This window comes from Ptychodera flava, chromosome 6 (assembly GCF_041260155.1).
Source record: "Ptychodera flava strain L36383 chromosome 6, AS_Pfla_20210202, whole genome shotgun sequence".
Taxonomy (NCBI): Eukaryota; Metazoa; Hemichordata; class Enteropneusta; family Ptychoderidae; genus Ptychodera; species Ptychodera flava.
The window spans coordinates 31,092,302-31,119,032 of record NC_091933.1 but is presented as its reverse complement, the minus strand read 5'-3'; the positions used below and the strand labels follow the sequence as shown (position 1 = coordinate 31,119,032).

The following is a 26,731-nucleotide window of genomic DNA, read 5'->3' as shown; positions in this document are numbered from 1 at the left end:
GTGAAATTTTTCAGACTTGACCGGCGAGACGACTTTAGTATGAAAAACTATCGCGCTGCAGAACGTACCATTCGCTGGGTACCATTACAGCCAAACTTTTGAAAGGCTCGCTTGCCCATACGTCTTGAAAACCGCTGATGTCATCAAAGGTAGATGACATACAAGATCAAAATTACTTTGTAAACCCTAAAGAGGCTTTGTCGTTTTTCATCAGCCGGAGAAAATATCGGCTTCCGATAATATACTACAATGTATCATAATATAGGTGAATTGAGATATTTTGTATGGTGTTGTAAAGGCAGCAAAAGGCACAAATACTTGTCTGTCATATTCTTCATTGCATTGTATTGTAGGCGTCGCTTATTTATATTTCATCTCTTATGAGCCGTCATTTCCTATCCTAGCAAGAGTTACAAAAACTGTTTTCCTCTCATTTGCTTCTGTTGAGCCGCAAAGCCACGGACCGACAGCGGAGCTCCGCCTCTGGCACTTGCAACACGAACTGATGTAATAGTCTCACCGTTGGAAAGTGTTTGCTGATATACTTCTGAGAATTCCTCGTAGACGTTCGTTTGTGATTTTGACTGTACACGAGATGATATGGAGGGATTTTATCCATGAATGCAAACAACATGTTACTTTTTACGACCTTAATAACACTTGTGAAACCAATGGAGTGCATAGTATACGTAAAGTGGCCTTCCGCATAGATTCTAGCAATACGCAGCCCGACCCTATACTATCGCCGGTGTATGTAGTCAGGTAATATGTGTTTATCAGTTGCCTAAGGTTTTGTTTCGACAAGCCCTACAAACGGTCTAAAGGCCAGCTGTGAGATAGTAAGTGACGACAGTAAATTAATAAAACTTCCGACACTGAACAAGTGTGTTTTATTTGCTGTATTGCACCTGTTTCCGTATAGCTTTCGAACGGACGCTATAAATGGCTGGGTCAAGGAATTCGACATCTCATAAATATGTAAAAAGTAAAATATCTGGGAGAATTTTGTTGCTGAAAATGGCGTTGACTTTGTTTCTCTCGTCGGTGTAGATTTGGTTTGAGCGATCTGAGCTTGCTATAATATCACACATAGCGACGTGTGTTCTTATAAAACACACTAAATATGCCGTAATTTGTATGTGTTTAGCAACGATGGAGCAAAAACTGACGAGGCGACAAGACATCTCTGACGTTGAAGTAATCTATCCGGGGACTTTCACGTGACACAACAAGAGATTCTGTCAAACTATGGACAACTCTATCAACTGAACGAGAGTACTTTATACGTTGTTAACCGTAAAACGTCGTACACACTTTTGAATCTTTCACAAACAGGTCAACGAAGCAACGTGACTATCATTCTACTATAACTGCGGGGTAGTTTTAGTTTACAAAGATCTTGTAATAATTCAATCGAGGGACCAAATGACCCAGAAGAAATAAAATTTTTCAAACGAACAGATAATGACATTATAATTCACTCGGTACTAACCGCAAGTCAGTTCAAAATTGGCTGCCATGTGCCGCCGAAAAGCTACCGCACACCCACACTTGTTCAGAACTGGACTGTGATGGAATTTGTGTAAGAATTTGTGATATTTGTCATATTGCACTGTTTGGGTAATTTAGGGGGCTTTTTTAAATAACGCGTTAATGTTAATTCCTGAACTTATTTTTGGTACGTGAGTGGATGTAAGTGGCGAGTATCGAAACTGAGCACTAAACGTTCGAGCATTTTCATATCGTATCTGGGTTAAAGCGACTTGGCGCTTGTAACATTTTAATATAGCTTTCAGTTGCCGGATGATTCACACAGATGGAATCTCTTGATGACAAAGTGGCCAATAGATTGTCAATTTGTCACTTCAGTGTAAACTGGTACCAGCGGAATCGTCAGCTTGGTTTTATAGCAGGGCATCAGAAATATTCTTACCCATTTTTGGTATCGGATGTTTGATCTGGAAAGAATTTTCAAAGTAAGTCAACATCTGAACTCCAATTTCTAGTGCGTACTCTGCAGCGTGGATTCTCATCGGTTCAGCCCAAACCCTGAACTGTATGGAGGAAAAAAGAGAGAGAATCGTGAAACACAGATACTATACATTTTCTGAAGGAGCCACCAGACAGAGTAATTTTCGACTACGACCGGAAAAATCTTTCCAATGAATCAAACTGTCGCCAAATGTACGCACTTGAAACCGTTTAAGGTAGTATGCACCTCGAAAGTGAAAAAGACTTAAACTTTTGCTCTAACTTTCCTCAAGGGATCTTTCAATCATTCTCTTTCAAAATCAAGAATAAAAATAGGGGGTCACCGTGCAAATTTTGGTAATAGAGAAACAAATAACCCAAGATTTACCGATATTAGAAATTCAAAATGGCCGCCATCTATGTGTTAACTCTATGGAGAAAAATAAAAATTTTCGAATATCGATAAACTAAGCCGGTAAAAAGTTTCCTTTCACCAAGAGCTATAAAATGAACCCCCACATCTGGTATATCAGAAGAGAATTGTAAAAGTTTGAGAGTCCGAACATCTGTCCCCGAGGTGCGTTCTACCTGAAAGTCTAACTTCTGAAATGTGCCAGATACAATGATAGGAAATAAATAGATTTGTTTAACCAAAGACTGTAGAGTCCATGGTTTAACGTTGTAGACGATGTTAGTACTTGTTTGCAGAATATCGTCGTAAAATCACAGGCCTCTTTACGGATTCGAAGTTTCACTAACGCTTGTTTCCTCCGAGACGTAAAATTACAGCCCTCTTTACGACTTGGCAAATGCTACGTCAATTATTTTTTTGTCGTTTACGCTCGATAACATGTCTGATGTTTGTCCTATCAGAACGTTCAAAATTATCGCTACAAAAAATTCTAAGAAATCATCAGCGAACTTCCCTTTTTATCTTCATACAGCATGTTGAACACAAATTGATAAATCTTGACAAGATTATTACATTGGTCATTTCATTCAATGGTCTTCTAAAGATTAATTTAGAATGAAGGTAAGCGGAATAGTGTATGTTTACTTTTTTCGAAACTTCTGACTTTTAACATCTCGTTTGTGTGCCTCAAGCTTCATTCATGTGTTCCCTGGGTTTGGCATTTTAAATTTATAACTTTTGTCAGTAGACGCTTTGTTGCCATTGAACTAGCAAATATCCTATTGATAATTTGCGACTGAGTCTCGCAAAAAAAGACTGAATGTTTGTTATTTCCAGTTCTCTTCTCCAGTGGGTTCATATGTTTATAATAGTTGTTCTATATATATATATATATATATATATATATATATATATATATATATATTATATATATATATGTATATATATATATATATAATATATATATATATATATATATATATATATATATATATATATATATATATATATATATCTATATATATATATACAGAGCTCCTGATCGTTTAAAAATTGCAGTAAATCATAAACTATATCACGCAGGGGAAAAGATAAATATTTGAATGATTGCAAGGTATCAGAAAAATTGTAGTAATTACATCATATGGCTGAAATACGAGGCAATTAACGTACTTGTATTCCAGTTGAGGTTTCTCGCTCGAGACTCGGAAAGTCAAGCAAGGCAAACGATATGTGGTAGGTTGACATCGGAACAGTAATATCGAAATACGTGGTATTCCACGACCCGTCCTCTGTGGTCGTACTGCGTATCTCTGGCATGTTAGAAAGCGCCTTTCTGGTTGGTCGATGTGTTATTGATATGTTGAACGTTGCCTTCAGCTGAGGCTCGTCTAAGCACGGGAAAGCTTTTCGGGCACAGTCAGGCTGGAAACTGGTCAGTGCAACCCATCTGCGGTGAAAATAAAAGGCAAAAATGAGCTAGAAATTGATACGAGGACTTAAAAGTTGAACAGAATGCTCGCATTCGGTGGCAAATGAGAGGCCTTGTTCTTCCTCCGAATTACATGAAAATGTTAGAGGACACAGATGTTCAAAACTGATTAGGCGCCTTAAAATAAATTCTTTCTTTGCCGTCCGCGTGCTGATACATTTTCAGAGAAAATCAAGAAAACAAACACAATATTAACACTCTTACAAATAAAAATATAATTTTTCTAAGAAACGGAATTGCAATTGAGCTTGTGTTTTTTGTCTTTGTTTGTTTTCCCTGGCTGGCTGGTAGGTTTTTCAAAAATCCACGACGGCAAACAAAGAATTTTCTTTAAGTGGTCTTATTGAAATATGAAACTGAAAGACATCACCGATCCTGTTTACCTGATTGCATTTCAGGTAAACATTTCAGGTATTGATTTGCATGTCAAGCCAAGTAGGGACCTTGCTCGGAATTCTGTATTAGAGAAAGAGCGAGAGAATTAAAAAACAACAGATTTCTTGAATACCGATATCCTAGTTCTACGACACCTCCGGTTTCCTGACATATTCATATCAAGTCACAGGCCATGTTGACTCAAAAAATTAACAAATTCTAGATGGGGATCTTAGATATTTGAAAAGCGGCCCAAGGAGGCTCTGTATATCCGGGATTACAACCATCTCTTCATAGAGACTTTGGCCGGTATAAATTACTCAAAGTCTAAGACCCGATCTTGATGTCACCTGTCCGAAAGGTTATGATATTTAGATGGGTCAATCTGCTGATGAAGGTTGTGGTGTTGGAACCGAAAATTTCAGTGACAATAAGTTATCGAAAGCTAAGTTTTGACATTTTTACCAGCTTTCGACACAGATGAATTTCCGTACACGAGCAGTGGCATTATCTTCTTGGTGATAATTGATGTTTCAAAACAGCCATTAAGTTTCATTATGATATTTCAAACAAACTCTTTGATTCATACCAGTTTAAGTCAACAACTTATCTTTTTTTGATGGCGATCGTCAAAATTTTATTTCAGAGATCTCTGAAACGAAACACCCTAATTTGATCCATCCGTACCCGATCTTGTTTATCTTGGAGCTGAATTGCTGGCCAATATTTACTCCATGTCGTGACAATTTTATGGCTTCGTGAATTCAGATCCCATTGATCTGGTAAGTCCCTCATTTTTCTTTTTTGTAGGAACTTGGAGTAACAGGAGATGAGATGTACAAATAACGTGTTGAAGTTATCATGTTTTTTACACTTAGGGACTGGTCAGTTTCTGGACCGGGGGCTGTGGAATCATGGGGGGGGGTTCACGCTGTTTTTGACTTTGGTGATAGGCGGTCACCATGTTTTTGAAATGCTCAATAGGGATGGTCAGTGTATTTTTGAATTTCGACACGGGATCATACTTGCCTGAAATGCATCGTGCCAGCCATAAATTTCATCATTCAGATGCATTTTTCGAAACTTGGAATGGGGGGGGGGGGGGGGGGGTGTCACCCTGTTTTCGAAAGTTGAAATAGGGGGTCAGCCACATTTTGACGTCGGCAAAAATAATCCACCACCCCCAGGCCGACGAAACTGACCACTCCCTTACTGTATATTTACTGAAGAAGAGGATTTTCATCACTCATTCTTTTTTACGGTACAATTTTCAAAGTACAGGTGTCAACAACACCATTTTCCTCGCGAAATCACGGCGAAACACTGTGTTGTAGAAAACTTGTATCGAGAATGATACGACACAGAGTGCAAATATCTATCCCGATCAGAGCAAGGTCTTGTTAGAGTAATTTCGTCACTTACATTCGAAGTGGCCAATCAGTGAGTTTTACTCGGGCGTCACACGAAAGTGCGCCGGTATCCACACCTCTAGAAGGAGCATTCGGTGCTGAACTCGACATCTTCATTGTGGTATTCTTTTACATGCATTTACTAACTACAACATCAAATTAGTATTTTCAATTGTTATCAAATAACAACATAAGCATAAGCATAAACAACTACAATTACTGAGTTTCCTGTGCTTCCTTACGTAAAAGTGAGATTCTGGTGCGGCTGACGTTCCTTGAACAACTATGGACAACACGCCCGTTTTACCATATAAGGATACATGCAAATTTAAAATGAATTAGTAAGTGTGATTGGTCATTGGCAAACGGTATGCATGGTTTGTTGATTTTTTATGGTGGACCAATAGCAACAGATATTTCCTGTCAAGACGCATGACGCATGAGTTGATCAATATATGACCCTGAATGACATGTATCAAAATTACCACAAGGACGAAGTGGCGGCCTCAGTGAAAGATTCATGGAATATGTGCGCTTCGCTACTTAGATAGAAAGCGGGGTTATATACCTCACGACTTATGAAAAATGCACTTCTGGTACACACCAAAGGATCGCTATTGAGCATCGGTAATTGAGAGTACTCTTTCTCGAAAAACGGTTTTTATTGATCGATATTTCAAGCGGTTCAAATGAAAACTGTTCCATTTTGACTATATTCCAGTAATGGTTTAAAGTGAGGTGTTTTGTGTCCTTGGTCTGAGAAAAAAATGTGGCAATATTGATAGTTGAGAACGGAGTAATTAATTCTCCCGACCAGTGCTTCTTGTAAATACACTCCTTCGCGATTAAGATTGAACGGACATTATTCCTTTGTTGGATCGACCTACAGAGTGGAGTCTGGGCTCTGTCCTCTAACATCCTGGCACGTGTTGTTGAGTATGACGATTTATTGTTAAAAATGAGATGACCCCTAAACGGCACGCAAGTTTTGAACAGATGTCAGGAATGACAAGGGCATCAAAAAGGATGCTTAATCGTCAAATATTTTGCGGAGGCAACATGAGATATATATTAATGTGAAGTCTCTTCTGTGGACTGAGCCATCTCCACAAACTGTTCATCTAATGTTTGTTTGCTGGAGGTCTGGCTTCTCAGGCAGCCAGAAAACAAACGCGTTTCTCGTTGGAAACACAAAATTGCTCTGAAAATCAGACCACCTAACAAGGTCATTATCATATCAGCTTGCTAACGAGACACAAACTAAATTCTCCTCGTATGATCATTTGGTTTCGAGAATAATGGCTGCTAAGCACGTCGTCACAATGCGAGTCTCATCGGCCTTTGAATACGTTGAGAGATGCGCATAAAATGCCCACAGCGACCTGATTGTTTGTTTGTGTTACGTGCAAAGTCACGACATAAAACAGCCCGTGTCAAAGGCTCACGAAGTTACAAGTGTCTTTCCTTTGAAAGATGAGACCTTCAGATTCTGTTTGGTTCATTGATGTTTATTGAACAAGGGAAAAACGCAGGTGTGACTCCTTAGGCGAGCCAAAACGTTTATTTGGGGAAATGCGTTTATTTGGCAGATGCGATCAAGTTCACGGCATGATCCTGTCAACATAAATATGCCGATTCAGAAATTTTGCCCAAACAACGGAAGAGACAGGTGATCTTTCCTTTTGCACTCAAATCTGAGTGCTTTCAATTCTCTAAAGGAAAGCTTTTTGCTGACAAAATGGTCCCTTTATTTTCAGATTTTCGGATTCGGTGTGCCTATATTTCTTGCCGTTAAAAATGAAGATTATTATATTATAAAATTATAAAACTCCGTTACCAACAGTTATTGGGTTAGGTACATGTGCCGCGGCTGTACACACGAGTCTACTCCATTTGCACAGGTGGCGATCGATTCCTCTTTGCCCTAAATATATGGCATTTTCCTTCCGTTGATGGCGCGCATCGTGTAATCTTATACCGTTATGAGATTAATAAAATTTGTATCGCTACTATTGCAACCTCCACAAAACTTTGAATGTAAACAGCATTAATCGTTCCATCGCCCATTGTGCTGCAAATATCTTATTTAATTGTTCGCGTTATAAAATTAATGTAGTCTTGATACATTACATAAAGCCATAAATTCCAATAACGCTGCGTCAAAAGATTAGATTTGTCCTGAAACTCGACTCCTGTGAGGCTCCGTGTAACTGCAAATATCCGGCCTGTAATGGCGTTGCGTTCTGCTGCGATTTGTCAAACTGAGCCCCTGGTCTATGTAGACAAATATATCGCAGAGCTGCGAAGGATTAATGTATCCAATCTGTGTTTTGTGTTTCCGAAATCTAACAAAACTAATGGTTTTTCGGCTGTGAGGGTTGCCGAGAGGGCGATAAATTACGCTTTCGAGCTGTTCATTTCATAACGTATTTGTTCCACTGATGAAGAAACTGACAACAGAAAATGGAAATTGAATAAATCATGAAGCGGCAAGAGTACAAAATATTACTTTTAAATGAGCATACAGTGTACGTTAGGAGACATTGACTATTCCGACGCAGATAGGCACAGGGAAATTTTACAGATCATGGTCACTTCATCTGAAAGAATTAATAACTTCACAAAATATGTATCAGAAAGAATTTTGGTCTTTTAAACCACGGTGCTTGCCAGAGGTTTACAATTTGCAAAGGGTATTGGTTTTAAGCTTACTATATCTGGTTTTTCTATGGTTGCGTGTCTTTCACCTGAGTATGCCTTGGTGTCTCTTGGCCAGTCTGTCTGCCTGTCTGCCCGTGTGTGTGTGTGTGTGTCTGTCTGTCTGTCTGTCTGTCTGTCTGTCTGTCTGGCAACTTCTGTGCGTCTCTCTGACTGTCCACCCGCCTCCCGAATAACTGATTCTCCAGATCGCCCCGGTATACAATTTATAGTTCGAGTGCACCTGGCGCCTTTCTGTTGTCCCCTGCTGCCTTCCATCGGCAAAAGCATGCAACATGTTATATGACTGTAAATTTACGGTATACCACGATTTTTTTTTTTGTACGAAAGAGTGAACATTTGAAAGTGAACTATGTAGAAAACGTGTTGTGTGGGCCTCTTTTTTTCAATCCTACATTCAATGAACTATTTATTGACAGTCTGCACTGCAAATATGTTAACAAGGGTCATACGGGGATGTCCGTCTTTAGCTGCATTTGACGACATGTAATGTCACCGACAGTTCACAAGAGTAGACAAACCTCCCCCAAACGTCCTTTTCCCTGTAATCAATGGCAAGGTCTAAACTTAGAGGTAGAGTGCACCCCGGGAAGAGTTTTCTGACATCCACATTGTGGTAATACCTTTCTGCATGGTGTCTGTTGTGTGCACTCGTTTTAGAGCCAGTGGAGAGTGACTGGAGTTTAGCCGTCTTGTTTTTGTGAAAATCGAAAAAATGTTATATTCTCCCAAGGTTTGACACATGGTATGGCGGCCATTTTGAATTTTCAAGATAGGCAAATTTTAGGTCATTTGTTTCTCTGAACCCAACTTTGTAAGATTATCCCTGATTTTTGTTCTTGATAAAAAGAAAGACTGTTTAGTTATTCCTTAGGGGAGGGGCAGAAAACGCCTCTTCAAGGCATGTATTACCTGAGGAGGGGTGGAAGGTAGGTGGAAGGCGGACCAGCGACAATTTATGTTGTCCTGTGGAAATGGTTCTTGTTTTGAGTGGTGTACATGCATGATTGCTGCCGACCAACACAGCTTATATAATCGATAGACAGGATCGCTTTGAGTGGTGACTGCGCTAGTTCCGTGTAACATTATTGAAATCGTATTGCATGATCACCGAAGCAAGCAGCTTTAGAAACGGTCTCTTTTTCAAATGTGAATAAGCAATGACGATCGCCCATGGCAATAAATCAAGGGTGCTATTTGTTTATAATGTGCGTGTGCCATGTTTTCATGACGTCGCCATCTTCGATCTAAGAAACATATCAGGAGAGATATAAATCTATTCAATTAATAGCACTCTCCCACCATCGAAGCGGGCATTGCACCTTCATTACATTAATCCAACGCCTGACCTTGTTCATCATTTGTGGTTGTTAAAAACGGGGAAAGAAACTGATTTCAAAATCCAACGTTGAAGATATTTATCATTGCATTGTCGAGAACCATTCATCTCCTGGATCAGATTTTGTAGTGACAAGACAGAGTTGCAGTGTCTTATTTCTTGATTATAGTACTTGTTTTTTATCAACGTCATGCCATATGCGGTGTAACTAATAAAAACCATTACGCAGCCATTGTTTAAATGACATGGTCATTGCGTCCATCACTCGCATCGTCTCTGCAGTTTTCCTGCAGCGCTGAAAACCAGAAAACACCTCGGCAACCCGATATGACCCGTTTGCGAAATTTTCACGCAGACAGTTTGTGTGTCCTAAGGCCAAACTTTCAAGACCATAAAGTTGAACAAATAAACTACACCCCTTGTCCGAGTTAAAGTAATAGGAAACAGATTGGTCCAGCGGGATACAAAATTGAACGTGCATTTAACTGCAAAGGGTTGAAGCAAGGGATATCCAAATCGAGTTTGCTAAAATATATTACTGCTCAGAGAACATGAATAAATAATGTCATTAGCGATTGGTCAATCACCCTGGTACAAACGTCCCAATCAAAGTAGGAATAATCACATATCTGTCCAGTGACATGAGATTTTTCAGGTCGTGCGAAATTGGAACAGCGTTTTTTTTATTGCGGACAATAGCGGCGTTGCACACAGGAATCGTTATAAATACACGATTAATGATGCAATCGCTTTGATGACGCATGCAGTTTCCCTGAGGACAAATATCGTCTTCTCGAATCTTCAGTATCAAAGTTAAGTGTACCTTCCGACTCCTGTCATTCCCCTGAAGACCTGATCAATAGTTTACATTTATTCATTTCAATAATGACATTCTCTTGTTTGACGATTCAATATTTAGTTAGTTAAAGTTCCATTAGCTGTATCCTCTTGCGATTTTTCCGTTAGTTTTGATTGAAATGATCACTAGCTCATGTTAAAGAGTCTGTCAAATAACAGAGAATCGCATATTCGGAAACATTACGTGCCCGACAACTAAATAACATGTGATTTTACAACGAAAATTTCAATTTTTGTCCGGACAGAAATACAAACTCTGTTGACACGCGGATTCCAACGTAGGCATTCTTCTGCACCTGCGCGAGCCATTTACAGCAATTTAAAAATAAATATTCATTACTTTTGCCCGGCACTTACGTCGTAGTCCATTGTCCGAGCACGTTGCGTAGCCAGATGTCTGGCAATCCACGACGCAATGTTGTTTTGATCCCGCAATAAAGGTGAACTTGTACATCTCGCGTGATCGCGGCATCACCATATCTGCGTTCTCCCCAGCACGCTGAGCATGCCAGACGTCAACAAACGAGCTCGGAAGGGCAACACGTTTGGACAAAAATTAGCAGTTTTATGTGGCTATAACATCACTAATCATGTTTGTTTCTTCGTAAAACAACATTTTGCAACAAATATGAGCTTCCAACATGGAATTTTTCGGGGTAAAAAATGGTCAAAAGTTACAAATAATGGCCCTTTAAGTCAGTTTACTGTTAGGGATGTACACGTGATAGTCAAGGGGTCTTCAGCGAACACTGATATGATGTACTGATATCAGCCTCTGTACATTCGGCATGATCAGTTGTAACGTTAACCATGAAATTTTCACTGTGTGGTAAATGTATTGCAATTACCGTTGACATCTCGCGGTTTGAGAGCTCAATATGATAGGGACGAATAATCGTTACTTGAAATTTGAAATCATTAGTGGCTCAGGTGCTTTTAAATCTAGGTTGTTTGAATATTTGTACGAGCAGCCTTTTGATGGGTATCTATACGAGTGGTGATGATTTTGCGCCCGCATAGCATGCACGGCGAGTACATGCAAAACTAGTGAACATAACTCGCAAAGTTGTTAACTGTCTTTGCAGTTCGAAACGTTTTTACAAATAGCTATTTTCTTCATGATTACGTTATGCGAAACGATCACGAGAAGGCAGTTCTTGTTCATTGTGCTTCGGCGATGAGAACTGACAGCGGCTTCCGCAAAAAAGAATCAGCCTTAGATGTTTAAACCCTTTCACCCCTCTCCATCTCCATGCACTGGGGTCCAAACGCCATATCAAAGTTTTGTGGCGAAGGTATTAAAACATGCCTCTCGGGCAGTGATGAAACAAATACTGTAACAAAAACGCTTTGGTATTTCTTCCGATTTTTTTTTAAATTTTGTAAGCTGGAATAGCAATTATCAGGAGTGTCAAACGGTAATTTTCGTCTGACTGTCACGTCACGCTACACCTTTAATAGCAACTCTATACAATTGATGTTGCGAGTACTGGTGGGGGAAGTCTCTCGACGTTGCTTCAAATTTCCCACACGGCGTACTCTTAGATCATGGTCTGCTGATCAGGGAAAACGCTGGGTCCGGTCAGTTGCTACCTCTTGACTGTTTGTGCGTTGGTATTTTTCAGATACCACGCGGAACAGTGGAACTTCAATTCAGATACACTTGATCAACTTCAGTCTACTAAATGCCTACCTGAGAGAAGTGCGATGAACCACTTCATGTACCTGGAAGAAGGTCTCTTGGTATAGCTTTCAGTTTTGAGATGGAGTATCTTAACTGACTATACCACCTAGAGAATCTCCCACAAATAAGAACACATCCATACTTGTGTACATGAATGTACGTATGCATATTCATGTATACATGTCACGTATTCGTATTTCACACCAAGCATTCTATTGTACACACATACCTACCTACCTTACTGTCTAACAACCTACCTTTATATTATATTATATTATATTATTTATATTATATTATTTATATTTATATTATATTATATTATATTATATTATATTATATTATATTATATTATATTATATTATATTATATTATATTATATTTCACGACATAAGCTTATGTTATCATATCATATCATATCATGCCACACATATCATACGGTTACATAATCACGCGATCAATATCGATATCACGGTTTCGAAGCCTTTGTTTTCAGTAAAGTGGCTTTAGAGCTGATGCACAAAGAAATCCTCCGCCGTCATCGCCCGCACAAAACTCAAACGCTGGCTTTCCTTTCTCGGTGTCAAAATTGTACATTACTGCAAAAGAGATTTAAGACACTGCAAAGAGGGTTTAAATTACAAAGGCTTTGTGATGAATCGTGTATTTAGGCAATGGATTGAACTTTGAAAGAACACAGAGGACGCCTGGAAGGGAGATCTGTTGAGTATATCTAGTCCTTTCTATGCCTCCAATGTAATGTGACTGACCATGTGGCGGAAAAAAAGTCATGGCAAATTCTTTAGCAGATACTGACATGGAGGCATGGGAAACAGCGTAAAGACCGGAGTGATCACTGTTTGGAGTGTAAATCAGATCATAATAACGCACGGAGAGAGGATGTTGTTGTGATCTCTGCTATGTCCCGTGTTGGTTACTATCGTTCCTAAACTGTGCATCGATCAGTCGTTGAGACTGTTAGCCAGTTTGATACGACTTGGATACTGTCAAATAGAAACCAACTGCCATGGGTGACCAGTCAGTTTGTCAGTCAATCTGTCAACTGGAATGCATTAGTCAGGTACATTTCATTCGTCTATACCGTTACCTTTATCGCAGTTACCTATCTCTAGTTTGTAAACCTGGCTAGAAAGCATCCACCAGGTCGGCTGGCCATGAAACAACACTACGTGCTATCAGATGCTACAATTTCATTACTCTGTGTTTTCGAAATAGGATTAATGAGAAAGACTGCGTTGCGCTTTCTTCACAAGGCTTTGTTGGATAGCCGGGCGATCTTGTCACCGTGCCAGCAACGTATGGCGGCCAAGTTAATCGCAGAGTCGCGGAGCTGAGGTGATCAGCGAGTCGTCAATCATACTGCCAATAAGTCAATCAGTAAGTCGACAGATCTGTCAATCATCCCGAAGAGCAGTCATTCACGCTTGGCATTAATCTTCTCCTTTTCATTTTGGGGATGGAAGGCGAGGGCGAGTGGCATTGGGGTTATTGTCAAAGGGGAAGCAGCAGCGAAACTGATCTCCGATAATGAAAGACCCTCCCAGCAGCTTGTCTTTTGCTGTGTTTCTTTATTTCAAATGGTTCAAAACGCCACAGGCAATGCAGCGGTCATTGCCTGTGGTACAACAAATCAGTGCCTCTGTTTACACCGTGGCCGATTTTGTTTTCTTTCAATTTTGAAGGTAAACCATGAATGTTCCACCGTAATCGTCCTCCCCTCTCTGTCTTCCCTCTAAGCGAGTGCTTAATTTCGTTTTGTTTTCTGTCCTTCCCCTCGGTACACGCCGTGGAAAGAAAATAAGTGAACAACATGGTTGATTGGCATAATCCGTTTCTGGCAGTGCACTCATTTTTTCCGACCCAGTAAGCCGTAACAGGCAAAGCACACTTGTCAATGGTTAAATTGTCGCCCACAGACAGTTTTCTGTTGTTATGACACTGAGATAATAACAAGGTACATTACCCAGCCGTAATTTACCGTACCGCTGTCTCGTACCTGAAGCACGCAAGCCATCAGCGCAGTACGAATGCTACTGGAAGCTCAGGGGCACAAGCTTTCTTGTGAAATTATTTTAAAGCATAGTGGATTTTTGCTAATAGCATCATTTTAGAAATAATGGGTTTCTCTGGCACACAGGCCGAAGAACATTTCTGCTGTTGCTACGCGATTGCAAATGTCTTTTCGCATGAATAAATCGCGTTCACATACTAAGGCGATGCATGCATCAAATACATCGATGAAATGACGGAACGGGGACGGATTTCAGCTGATGACTGCCTATTATATCCAACCATATCTTGACACGAGGCACATTTTCAGAGAAGTGGATTTGCGGCAAAGATCTGATGACGTACTCTGCGCATGTCACAAAAAGGGACGAGTCCTGTGTTGACGGAGGGGATTAGTAGTGCAGGTGGGCTAAAGCGGAAAATCTCCATCTCAAAGTTTATTACCAAGAGGTATAATATGCATTTTGTTTTTATCCAGCTACTGTGATGTTCTCAAGCCCTTGGGAAACATCGATGTGAGCACATATTAGGCAATCCCTTCGACGAGATTTCAAAGAAAGAGAGGAAAATAACTCGATGAGAACACAAAAGGGTGTGATCGCTTCAAGTAGATTACTGCGCCTAGAGTAATAGCTTGTCAGTAAGAGGTTTGATCTAAACTGTTCGAACATTCGTTCCAGCCTGCCTAGACTTGTCTTATCATCTAAGAATGTACGCAGAGAAACATAAGTGAGTTTCTCTGGAACAGCGCAATGTAAGACACTGCTTAAAGCTCCAACACAACAAGCTCTGGAGCCATTGACTTGTTTTCATCTGGCCTACATGGCCAGTCATTCCTCTTTGCCAAAACCTCGAAAGGCCACGGCGACAGGTCATGACTTTACGCTGCCGTTGTGCTACAAATCATCTCGACTTATACGACCATGGCTTCGTCTCATGAATAATTAATCACACGCAACCATGTGGAGATGCATGATGGTGTACTATCTGCTTATTGTGGCGGCAAGTATTGGATCACATGCCCACCGTCTTGCACATTGGAAAAATCAAGGTGTACAATAGAATTGATGAATGTGGTATCTCGAGTGTTTGAGCAAATAGATATCGTGATAATTAGGCTATTTTCTCAAATCCTCCCTGACGGCGATCAAGGAGCATAAACTATGATATTTTACTCTACTGACTCCACCGTGACATTGCAATGAGAGTCTACCATTTAAATGGTCAAAGTTAATCTTACTGAACATATTTGTACTAACATCGCTTGTCAATAGTACAAAGGCTCGATAAAACTATGGTTTGTTAACGGGGAGGGACAATTTTTCATTACCACATATTAGGCCAGCTCAAATGTTTTTCCTTGAACTAATGTGAAGATAACACACTTGACTCGGAGGAAAGAAACAGGGGTGGAGCGATGCATGTAAATGAAAATTGTCGCTGAAATAGTTTTCAAAGACTAAAAAGACGTAGCTTCCACACAATCCTGTAAAGGCTTTGTCAAACGTTTCTCCGAAGTCGTAATAAAAACCTCCCCTTTCAATTTGACTTTTCTGATGTAACTGTATTTCTGGCCGTTAGTCCTCGCCTCTTCAGTTTCACACAAGAAACGATTTTAGATCGCATTAGGCCTACTTATGGACGGAGAAGGAAAACTGACCTTACATATATATTTTGATGGTCCTTAATATACATTAAGTGGTAAAAATTTTACTGTGAGAAGTCGTTGGAATCTAGTTGAAAGTAAAATCCAGAACGCATCTTAAAGGTGAAATTTACTGACCTGGTTTCCTTGCCGTATTTATGAGAAGACGGGTAAAACCCACAAAGATTATATTCTGTCAACTCTCCGTCGTAGCTCATTTCGATGACATATTTCTCCGTCGGTTCCAGCGGCTCTTCGGTGTCAATGATCAAAAATTGGTATGTTTCGTCAAACTTCACGCCCTGGAGCGCCACTTCATCCGAATTTCCCCGATGACGGACCACCACGGAGTCGAAGTCGACCTTGAGCCACCAAGCATGGATCTTTATTATCGACGTCTCTTCATCACATCTCAGAACGATAGACACTCTCCCGGTGTAAGTGAACGCCCTGTCGTATTCCTCTTCATCCATATACACCTTAATCCATATATCGTAATGCTCCGGTACGAGAGACTCCGGCAGACGTCCGAGGAAAGGGTCGTACGTCGGCAACATCGCGTCGAGGGAGATATTGCTGTGGTTTGACGGGATCGGAGCCAATGGCTTTCGGTCGTCTTGCGGCTGCATCGTAGTTGCCGGAGAAAGTTCACCGCATTCGGTCGACTTAGACCGAAGTGGTATGAAGTAGAAAGCTAGAGCCATAGCAACGAATAATAAAACAACAGCTGACACCACCAGGATAACCGTCCTCCTCTGAAGGATAATTACATTTCGCGGCCCTTGGCAATCAGTCTCCAGTTCGTTCTTGTTCATCTCGACTCCAGCAGGAACACTGCCCCTTTCCTCTATACTTGCACCGTTTCGCGCCGATCCGAAAGTCAAAAGCTAACCCTGCTGCAAGATCCTTTTAATAGCGGGAAACTGCCCGACGAGTGCAGAATTGATTCGCTTAGAGTTCTGTAGAGATTGTAATCGTAATGCTGCAATCTGGCTAAATGGCTCCCCGATATCTGGCGATCCCGTTTTTATTTATAGTCAATTAAACCTCGGCTAAGTCACCGTGGCCGTCTCTGCCTAAGTCATCTGAAATTACCCAAGAAAATGGAACGCTTAAACTCGCACTACCTTGCATTATAAACGTCGATCGACCGACTGAAAGGCTCAGGTCGAATGCAAGACGACTAATGATGGAAGAGCCAAAGTAATAGTCAACCGGAGAATGGTACAGTCCTCTTTTGATCGTCAGCTTTGTCTCCGTGTGGCGCGAAACGCCAACAAAGTCTATACGCGCATTTTTCAGACTAGACAGAATCTGATTTTAACTTCCATGTAAAAAAGGCAGGCATTTCCAGCGCTCAATTATGCGATCCCATGAATTCATTTCGCTCAGTAAAGTTGCCCGTAAAATACACAGACGCTGTAATTCGAGAGAGCGCCTTTACTCGCACAATTAAACGGACTAAAAGAATCACTATCCACGGCACGCCAAAGGTTTCCTAGTCCTCGAAAGTCAGGTGAAAACTGCACAATTACTAATAAACTTGGACTTCTGACAAGTAGTCTGAAAACACTGCGTTGTTTTGGTTCCTGATTTCAACAAAAAATAATAATCTCGTGAAGATCTTTTTATGTTCTGTTCACCGACCTACTTCCACACTGCTGATGTTGAATACTGAGTTTTCGACATGAATTGCTTGAAAATGACAAAGTCGGGTCCGGGATTTGACTTTATGAAGCCAGCGATAAGAATAGCACCACACGTACGTATCTTATGTTGACCAGCAGAATACTTGGTATTGGAACGCGTTTTGGGAAATAAATCAAGAAAATTTAGTTGACTTTTCAAAAAACCGCAGCATATGCAGCGACAGGTGTTTTAAAACTTAATGTGAACAATTTCCAAATTGAAATAGAAAAAAAAAGACTTTGAAGAGGGACCCGCAGACCTAGAGCCAAGGTAGTACACGGATGACTAAAACGCGGGAAAAACACCCTTTACGTGTAGCAGGGGTTCTAATTGTTGACGTTGCTATAGAGGCAGAATTTATTTTCAGTAGTCTATTGACACACACCAAAGTTTCACGTTATCGAAGAGCGTACACTAACGAAGGCTGGGTCCATAGAATTCACAATTTGCATGTTGTTACTGCAACATAGAAGGTCCGTGATTAACAACACTACTGTTCGCTTTCCTTTTTATTCAACGCGCGTTAAGCAAGACCTCGGGTACTTCGAGTAGTTCCACTCGACATCTTGATGATTAAGTCTGCAAGGGCCCTTCATGGTGACAGACATGTAAATACCGCGATTTTGATGCTACAAAAATGCACAAGGAAAGTTAATGATCAGAACCTTAGCAGAGTTATGGCCAGTGAAGTCCATCATGATGTCGACGAAAATTCTCCTGGAAATGTTGTATCTCCTTGAATGTCTTGCAATTTATACTTAGTGGAACTCATACTGAAGTCTGCCCTCTAAATGTGTTAGGACGAAAAACCCACTCACTAACTCTCATAGCAACAGCTTTGCCGTCACGTTCAACAGTTCATCGCTAGCTCAACACTAAATGTCCGTGTAATTCTGTGTGAGATGCCCTGTCAAATGCAATTAATGTTTCTTCGTTTGAGTGGATTTTGAATGTGCCTCTGATCATAAAAAAATCAAGAGAGTCCTCAAAAGGCCAGAAAGAAACGTAGATGGTTCTGACCAAACCCGGTGAAACGCGTCATTCAAAGTCTCCAAACTGCTCCGTAACCTGCTTTCCGCCAGTGTAAATTTTATAAATTCATTTTATTTCTTTCCCCACAAAATATGGCCGCTTTCCTGTGTCAATCATGAGTTTAAGGAGCTCTGATGTTGTAGAGGAGCTATGTTCTTCTCTTAGTTTCGCACACAAACATTTTATAGCTCGACAGATATTGCCGCTTTCGAATTGTCACTGCATAGAAAGTCATCGCCCGTTTCGATTAAAAGGACAAAGTCAGCCATTTTTCATGAATTTTGTTTGATGCGAGATACTACTATGGGTCACCATGAAAACCATGGCGAAATGAATTAATGGTCATGACCATTAATTCATTTTTGCTAGGGTTTCATTTAATTTGTCTAAAACCGTGGTCGAACATATTTTGGTCACCCATTCATTCAGTATCTTTCAACATGTCAAACAATATAGTAGTATCTCACATCAAACAAAATTCATGAAAAATGGCCGACTTTGTCCCTTTAACTTTGGGTGGGCGAGAGGGTCACTATGGTTCGATACTCTCCCATCGATTTAAATAAAATAATCATCAATAGATTGAAACAAAAATGGTCCAACTTAAACTTATCTAGTGAATAAAACTGAAAACGGAACGATGAAAGCTCGACTGGAATGTTTGAAGATGCATCTGTAAAATGTTGTGATATTGATATTAATATTCACTCCTTTAATTACAGATTATTCATGTCCAAATATGATTCCAAAGATGACCGATTTTAAAATCCCCTCAAGTGAGTGTATATCCAACGTCCCTTGGGTTGTCATTTCTGTGTTTGAGTGAGTGCGCATCATGCTTGTATCTACATTTGCGAACAAACACTAATCATGGGTGTTTGCTCTGGAGACACGATGACAAACTGTAACTTAAGATGTTTTTAATGGGAAACGATTGGCGAGGAGTTTAAAGCAGCCTGTAGCGTTCTATGTCATGAACCCCACGTTTTACGATCATCTTCTCTGCAACCCGCCCACGGCAGGGACGAGATACACCAACGAGACCACTGGGAACTGAATGAGCAATTGATCCTTCAAGGGGCTCATGGGGATTTTAATAGGTGGAAGAACCTCGGTGGATCGAACGCTTTGTTCAATAATCTGCTATCCTTTCTCCACGCATACTATGTGGACCAGCCATCCATCAGACGTCTAAGTCCTGTCCTATTCTCAGAGGTTACTGAACTTATACGTCAGTTGTGCTCGGCTCACTTTCCCGTGTGTGTCATTAAACCGTCACCCTGTGACATCTGCTATAAGTTGCCGTAAATGGTTCTTTTGATATTGTTTTCATCATATCTGCTCGATTAAACAAATACATCTTCTACTTCTCTCCCTAAAGTGAGTTGTAACAAAAAGAAGTATCCTTGCCAACATAACAGCACTGAGTAAATACTGCGATGTTATTGTTGACTAATACAGTCTACTGAGTCCGGACAAAAAAATCAGTTGTCAACAATAACTTTTGATACTACACATATGCGGGTCACGTCAAAAAGTTGAATGCCTTGGTCATTCCTTCCAGGTGCATTATCATCAATAAGCTGTCAATAATTGTAAAAATATTTTTTCATAAAATCTTAACTCTCTATCTGTCTTTATGTTTCTCTTATCTTTTGGTTAGGCGTTGCGCTCGCTCTCTCTCTCTCTCTCTCTCTCCTCTCTCTCTCTCTCTCTCTCTCTCTCTCTCTCTCTCTCTCTCTCTCTCCCCCAGGCGTTGATACTTCTTCCCGATCATAATGTTGCTGTTCGAACCCTGACGGAACGCTCTCAGTGCGTGAGGTGACTATACTCCCTAGGTGTGGCCATTAAAATGCAGCGACAACAGCGACAAAACAACACTTAAAGCTAAAATGTGTTCGCCACGACAGAAAGTCGGGGAGTGTTCGCTAAGTTACAGTCGCCCATAGCGCCAGAGTGTCTGAGTACTTTGGCCTGTCATCTTTACGAAGCCCGAATTCCATGATAACGTGTCTGTCATGTTCAATGAAGAAAAATTCAGGTGATGATATATCATAAATGAAATAGGACCCAGGGAACTATATTTATGGATGATACAGTTTTATATTGCTGCGTCAGGAGTAATTTCACCTGTTAAATGTGTTTCAATATATTGAAGTTTATTTGTTATATGTCATAGCAAGAGTGTAAAAATAAAAATATGATTATGAATACTGTTGATAAAAACTTAATATTTGTATCATTATTGTATACTTACAAAAGTACCGTGTGCACTCAAATCCCGAATGATGGTCAGTATTAATGCGAAATTCACCCAGCTGTAGACCAGACCCTGTTTTAATAAATGTATTCTTATGAATATTGTTGATAAATATTTAATATTTCTATCATTTCTGTATACTTGCAAAAGTACACAACTGCACTTGAATCCTTAATGATGACCAGTATTTGTGCCAAATTCGCACAGTTGTAGTACAGACCCTCGAAATGTGGTCAATATAGTTAGAGCAGTAGCATTGCACAGTAACTTCAAGGATGTGCAGTCACATTACTGCCTGCCTCTGCAATCTATCAACAGTAAATAACAGGAAGGGGTTAGACTCTGAGCATCACAATATAAGTACTTTAACATGATTTCAGGAACTGTATTTACATATAGAACAAAGACATGGGGAAGGTCACTGCTGTTCATGGTCGTTTGCAATCACTTGTTACCATAATCATGGTGTAATGTAGAAGTGAGTGAAGAGGAGAGTTACACTCTTCAGATATTTTACGATAATCTCCCACAAACCAAAATCTAGCCAGAAGATTTAGTTGCAAAACCTTTAAACCGAAAGACTATTTTTTTAGGAAAATTGGAATTGGCCAGTAACGTTTCGTCATACCTAAACAACAATCTGATGCAGTAAGACCTGTTTCCCCAACTTATGAGAGTGAATCACTCCAGTGACTAATTTTTAAAATATAATGTTGTTACTAAATTTGAGACAACATCCATGTATTAAATACATATCTTAACTACAGTAATATCTTTGACACAACTTCATTTTGGGGGACTCGTAAAGTTACGCAACCCATGCCAGAGCAACAGATGCGATATTTGCTAAATGCAGTATCGTGCACACTGATAGAACGTAAATTATGTGCAAAGATATGTAAATATATGCAAATAAGACACCTTCTCACAAAACATGAGCGCCCCCTTCCCACTGAATTGGGTTCCTTCATCGGTAATTCAAAATAGGCTTTCTCACATTGTATGCTCTCTGGGGAAATTTTTGTCTGTTTTGCGATATACATGATGTGCATCCTGAATGTGATATTTTGGTTGGCTTGAAAAAGTCGGACACAAAACATACTCCAGCCTACTCAGTACACAGAAAACGACCCCAGATCTTGCTGTTAGGTATAGCACACACGGCTGCTGCAACAACTTTCGAAACATCAGGGTACAGAATAGCAATCTTTTATTTGAGACCAGCTATGATTCAACGTTTATTTGAATTGTTCTTGATTTTAATAAAAATTAAATGCAACGTGAAATAATATGTTGATAAAAATTTAAAATGCTTCATTTTGTTATGACGTGGCACAAATGTCAAATGAAAGAGATACCTCGTCCCTTGTATTCATGGTTTACATATAACGAGGGTAGTACCAGTGTATTAGAAGGGGTCACATACACAGCCACCTTACAGCAACAACAGGTGTACCTTTTTATGAGGGGCCAAAACCCTATGGGGCTTGGGCTATTGTATTTACTCTGGATCACTTCTTCTTCTTCCATAAATTTTTTGCAATCTAGACTTCGAAACTATTGCGTGAATGCTTCTCAAACTTGCAGAGGTTATTAAGCATACTGAACAGTGGTGCACCTGACCCTCTATATTTCCACCGGTCACGTGACCTTGCAGCCATCTTGTGTTAAAAATTTATATTGGACTTAATTTGCATACAACCTGATAAATCAAATATCTGTTAAGAAACTTTTTAGCCCATACTACCTAGATGCTATACATACCAAATTTCAAGTTATTTGACCCTGTCGTTTTTGAGGAGTAATTAAAATGATATTTTTGCATACCTCATTAATTATGCAAAATGAATATGTATCATCACATAGGTAAAACGCATCACAAGTAACGTTTTGATGATATGATCATAACAATGGGTCACATAACCTGCCAGCCATTTTGGATTTAAACATTAAAATTCACCTCAGTGCATAGAAACTGATCAGTCGAAATTCTGTGCAGCGGCTTTCTAGACCACATTACTAGGTTGCCACGTGACAAATTTCAAAGTTGTAGGCCTTGTAGATTTTGAGTAAAAGATTTTTAAAGTATAAGTTTTTAGTATTTTCTATAACCTTTGAGCTGCCTTTACCTCAACACCTAAGGTATGGCTACACCTATAAGAGTCTAAGATGCCTGGTGTCTATTGAATAATGCCAGGTAGGGGACCGAATGGCACACCGACATTTTGGGGATGACCCTGACCTTTGACCTTGACATCTTCCTACACCTCAGTAATTATGCACATATCTATTTCCGGGCTTCCAAATAGAGCTATTAGAGTCAGATTTTAGATTTTCAGATTTTTATACGCCTATAAATCGGTAACCATAAGGGCTATTCCCTTCATATTTGGTAGGGCGGTAGACTTAATGGTTCCACATTATGTACCTCATTATTTATGCACATATCTAATTCTGAGCTAACAAATAGAGCGAGCGGTATGAATTTCGGTACATTAGGGAAAGGTATGGAAGCAAAGTTTTTTTCACAAAATGTCACGTGACCATGGTGACCTTTGACCTCGATTTCACAATTTCCCCTATTAATTAGTAATCACAAGTGCTAACCACAAGGGCTAAACCTTCATATTAGGTTTGGTAGGTTACCTTATGATGTCAGATCATGTGCCTAATTAATTATGCACATATCTTATTTTAAGCTAGCCAATAAAGCTAGTTGTCTGATTTTGGGTTAACAGGGGTAACAATTTTGACAATCTTTTTTGCGAAAACGACAAGTGACCAAGACGACCTTTGACCTCTCTGACGACGTTTGACTTCTTTTACACACTTAGACTCATTTTGCCCGGCATTGCTGCTTTTAGCTATTAGCTTTATTATCTTTGCTCTATAAACGATGTCCATTCTGTTACCGTACACCTCTCTCGGAAGTATCAAGCCAATTTATTACCTTAATAAAATATAACTCAGCCATTTTTTTCAATTTTGATAAAAATCTGAAGCCAATCTGTAGCCAATGAAAGGTAACGCCCAATTGGTTCAAAATTGCCTAAATAATACAGAAAAAATCTAAAATTGGCAAAATGTTGCACTAAAATTTTGGTGTATCCAATGCCAATGTTGCCAAATGAATCATGGTCACGCACTAAAATCCAGTAAGTTTTTTGCGATGACTTTGATTTTAAACGGAAGCAAGCTGTTGATGAACAAGAATACTGAGTATTTCACACGATTTTCGAAGTAGAACAAGAAAATTTAATTTACAGACAGGAGAAAAATATCATGAAATAATACATCTAGCGTTACGGCTGATGGAACTTCAAGAAAAGTCGGGGTCTTACAATGTACATAATGTGGAGCGATCATCGTTTGTTGATGCCAGTAAAATGAGATCCAAACATATCGATGAATGGCTCATTTGAATCGAGAATGAAGAAGAACACAAATTCAAAAGAACGCAGTTTGTGGCTGCCTGCTGTTCACCTAATGAACTATATGGTTTATCATTGGTGGCAGGTTACAATTTCTGCATGATTGTTATTGACGGTAGACTTCTTGTTCTCAACATTGAACGTTCAGCTCCAGACTTGGAAGTTTCTCTCGAGTCAGAATGTGCATCTGGATCACGTATTTGGATTCTCATATTGTAACAGTTCTTTTCTGATCTACCACTTGTTGGGGCTAATTTAAAGCTATTGAAGTTTGAAATAGTTTCAAAGTCTTAGTTTTTCGAAAATCAAATTTTTATTTTCCCATGGAATTTACACAGGGATTGTGGCCATTTTGAATTTCAAATATCGGTAAAAATTAGGTAATATTTTCGTTAGAGCCAAACTTAGCGCAATGGTCCCCGATTCTTGATTTGGCAAAAGTATGTTTGACAGCTTCATTTAGGAAATTGAGCAAAAGTTTAAGTCTCACTTTCGCGGAGCATATTACGTTTGCCGAAAGGTGTTGTGACTTCTGATATTCACCGTGGAGGGCGTCATGTCAGATGCCATTGGCTACGGGATCTCAAATATTCCATGACTGATTACAAAGTTTAATAGCACGGACGCAAAATCAGAACTTCCAAAGAGCAAAGCAGCTGTATTCAAATGGAGAAAATTACGTAACAAAATGATTAATTATTTCAGAGCACCTTTTCATGGCAAAAAGACAGATTTGGCAAGATTGCAGAAAATGAGTGTACTTTGTCAATACCGTCCTGAAATTTGGAAAAACAAAACTATTGTTCTTCATCTTCTCGTTGATTATTGTTTCTCTTGGCAGTAAGCATGGGGAAAGCACTACATGAATCCTTCAAACATTATTAAATCCCCGCCAATCTTTTCCCTGTGCAAAAGTGAAAAGTTAAAAGTTTTGACAGTGAAGTGGAAACGATGCCAATGAAACCTTAGAATCTGTCTCAAACTAGTTTTTATTAGGGGCCCAAGCCTACCGGCTGGGCCCCATTGGTTTTACTTGAGTTCAATATCTTCTTCTTCCTCATCTTCGTCTTCTACTGTCCCTTTTTTTGTCACTCTTGATCTCAGAAACCGCATGACATAAACTTCTCAAACTTGCAGTGCTAATAGCTACTTATGGGTTCTCGTGCATATTATCCTTAAAATTTTGATTGGTCATGTGACCTGGCGGCCATATTTGATTTTCGAAAAATACCAATTTAATCTTTAAAAATCTTCTTCTCAAAAACTAAAACACCGATTGAGCTGAAACTTTGCTCATGTCATCCTTAGAGTGATCACTTTCAAGTTTGCGAAAGACGTTTGGATCTGTCACGTGATTTGGCCACCATATTGGATTTTCGAAAAATACCAATTTAATCTTCAAAAATCTTCTTCTCCAGAACCAACGCACCGATTGAACTGAAGTTTTACTCATGTCATCCTTAGTGTTATTTCTTTCAAGTTTGGGAAAGACATTTGGATCGGTCACGCGGTTTGGCCGCCATATTGGATTTTGTGAAAATCGCAATTTAATCTTTAAAAATCTTCTCCTCTAGAACCAACACACCGATTGAGCTGAAATACGATGGTTTCAACCGGGACTCGAACCCACAACGCACGGCACCCAATCACCTAGTCTGGCAGAGACCCTGCGATTCGCGTTCTTCCCTGTTGGAATACGCGCGCGCCCTTCAGAGACGCGACGCGAATCCCAGGGTCTGGACGTTCTTGCAAGCGACCGGTCGGATTTCTGCCTGATCCGGGTACTTTATAGAACACCACAAATCCGTTAATCAAAAAAAATGACAAGTAGCATAGCCAAATAAAATTAAAAATGAAAAATAAAAAACATACCGCGTATATAGGTCTACCAGCTACTAGTATATATTCTCTCCGCCCAGTTAGATAGGTTTTTCTTTTGACGTCACTACCCTTATGAATATTCATACACTTGCAAGAACCGACAGTCGCTGTGTCTGGCAGCGCGTGCTCACAGCTGCACAGCCTTCGAATGCAGGCCCATCGCGGCGCGCACAAAACAAGGCACAGCGCCTGTGGAGAGTCTACCAATCACCTAGCGCAGAGGACAACAGACAAACCGCTCGACTAAACTTTACTCAAACAACATTTGGATCGGTCACATGATTTGGCCGCCATATTGGATTTTCAAAAAATACCAATTTAATCTTCAAAAATCTTTTTACAGAACAAACTCACCAATTGAACTGAAATTGTACTCATATTATCCTTAGAGTGATCTCTCTTTGAATTTTGCAAAAGACGTTTGGATCGGTCACATGATTTGGCTGCAATATTGGATTTTGCGTACAACATGCAATTGCCAATGAAATATATAGTAACTATGAGATG

General features: G+C 39.8%; 1 protein-coding gene across 1 annotated transcript in view; it reads right to left on the bottom strand.

Annotated features, from left to right (window-relative positions):
- The window catches only part of LOC139135472 (aminopeptidase N-like), a 29,397-nt gene extending 12,390 nt beyond the window's left edge, over positions 1-17,007 (bottom strand). The window contains exons 1-3 of the mRNA XM_070702862.1: positions 16,070-17,007; positions 3,557-3,833; positions 1,934-2,054 (exon numbers count right to left, since the gene is read on the bottom strand). Coding sequence (XP_070558963.1) covers positions 1,934-2,054; positions 3,557-3,833; positions 16,070-16,746 — 1,075 coding nt within the window. The 5' untranslated portion in view covers positions 16,747-17,007. The remainder of the gene's footprint in view (positions 1-1,933; positions 2,055-3,556; positions 3,834-16,069) is intronic.
- Between the last annotated feature and the right edge of the window lie 9,724 nt (positions 17,008-26,731).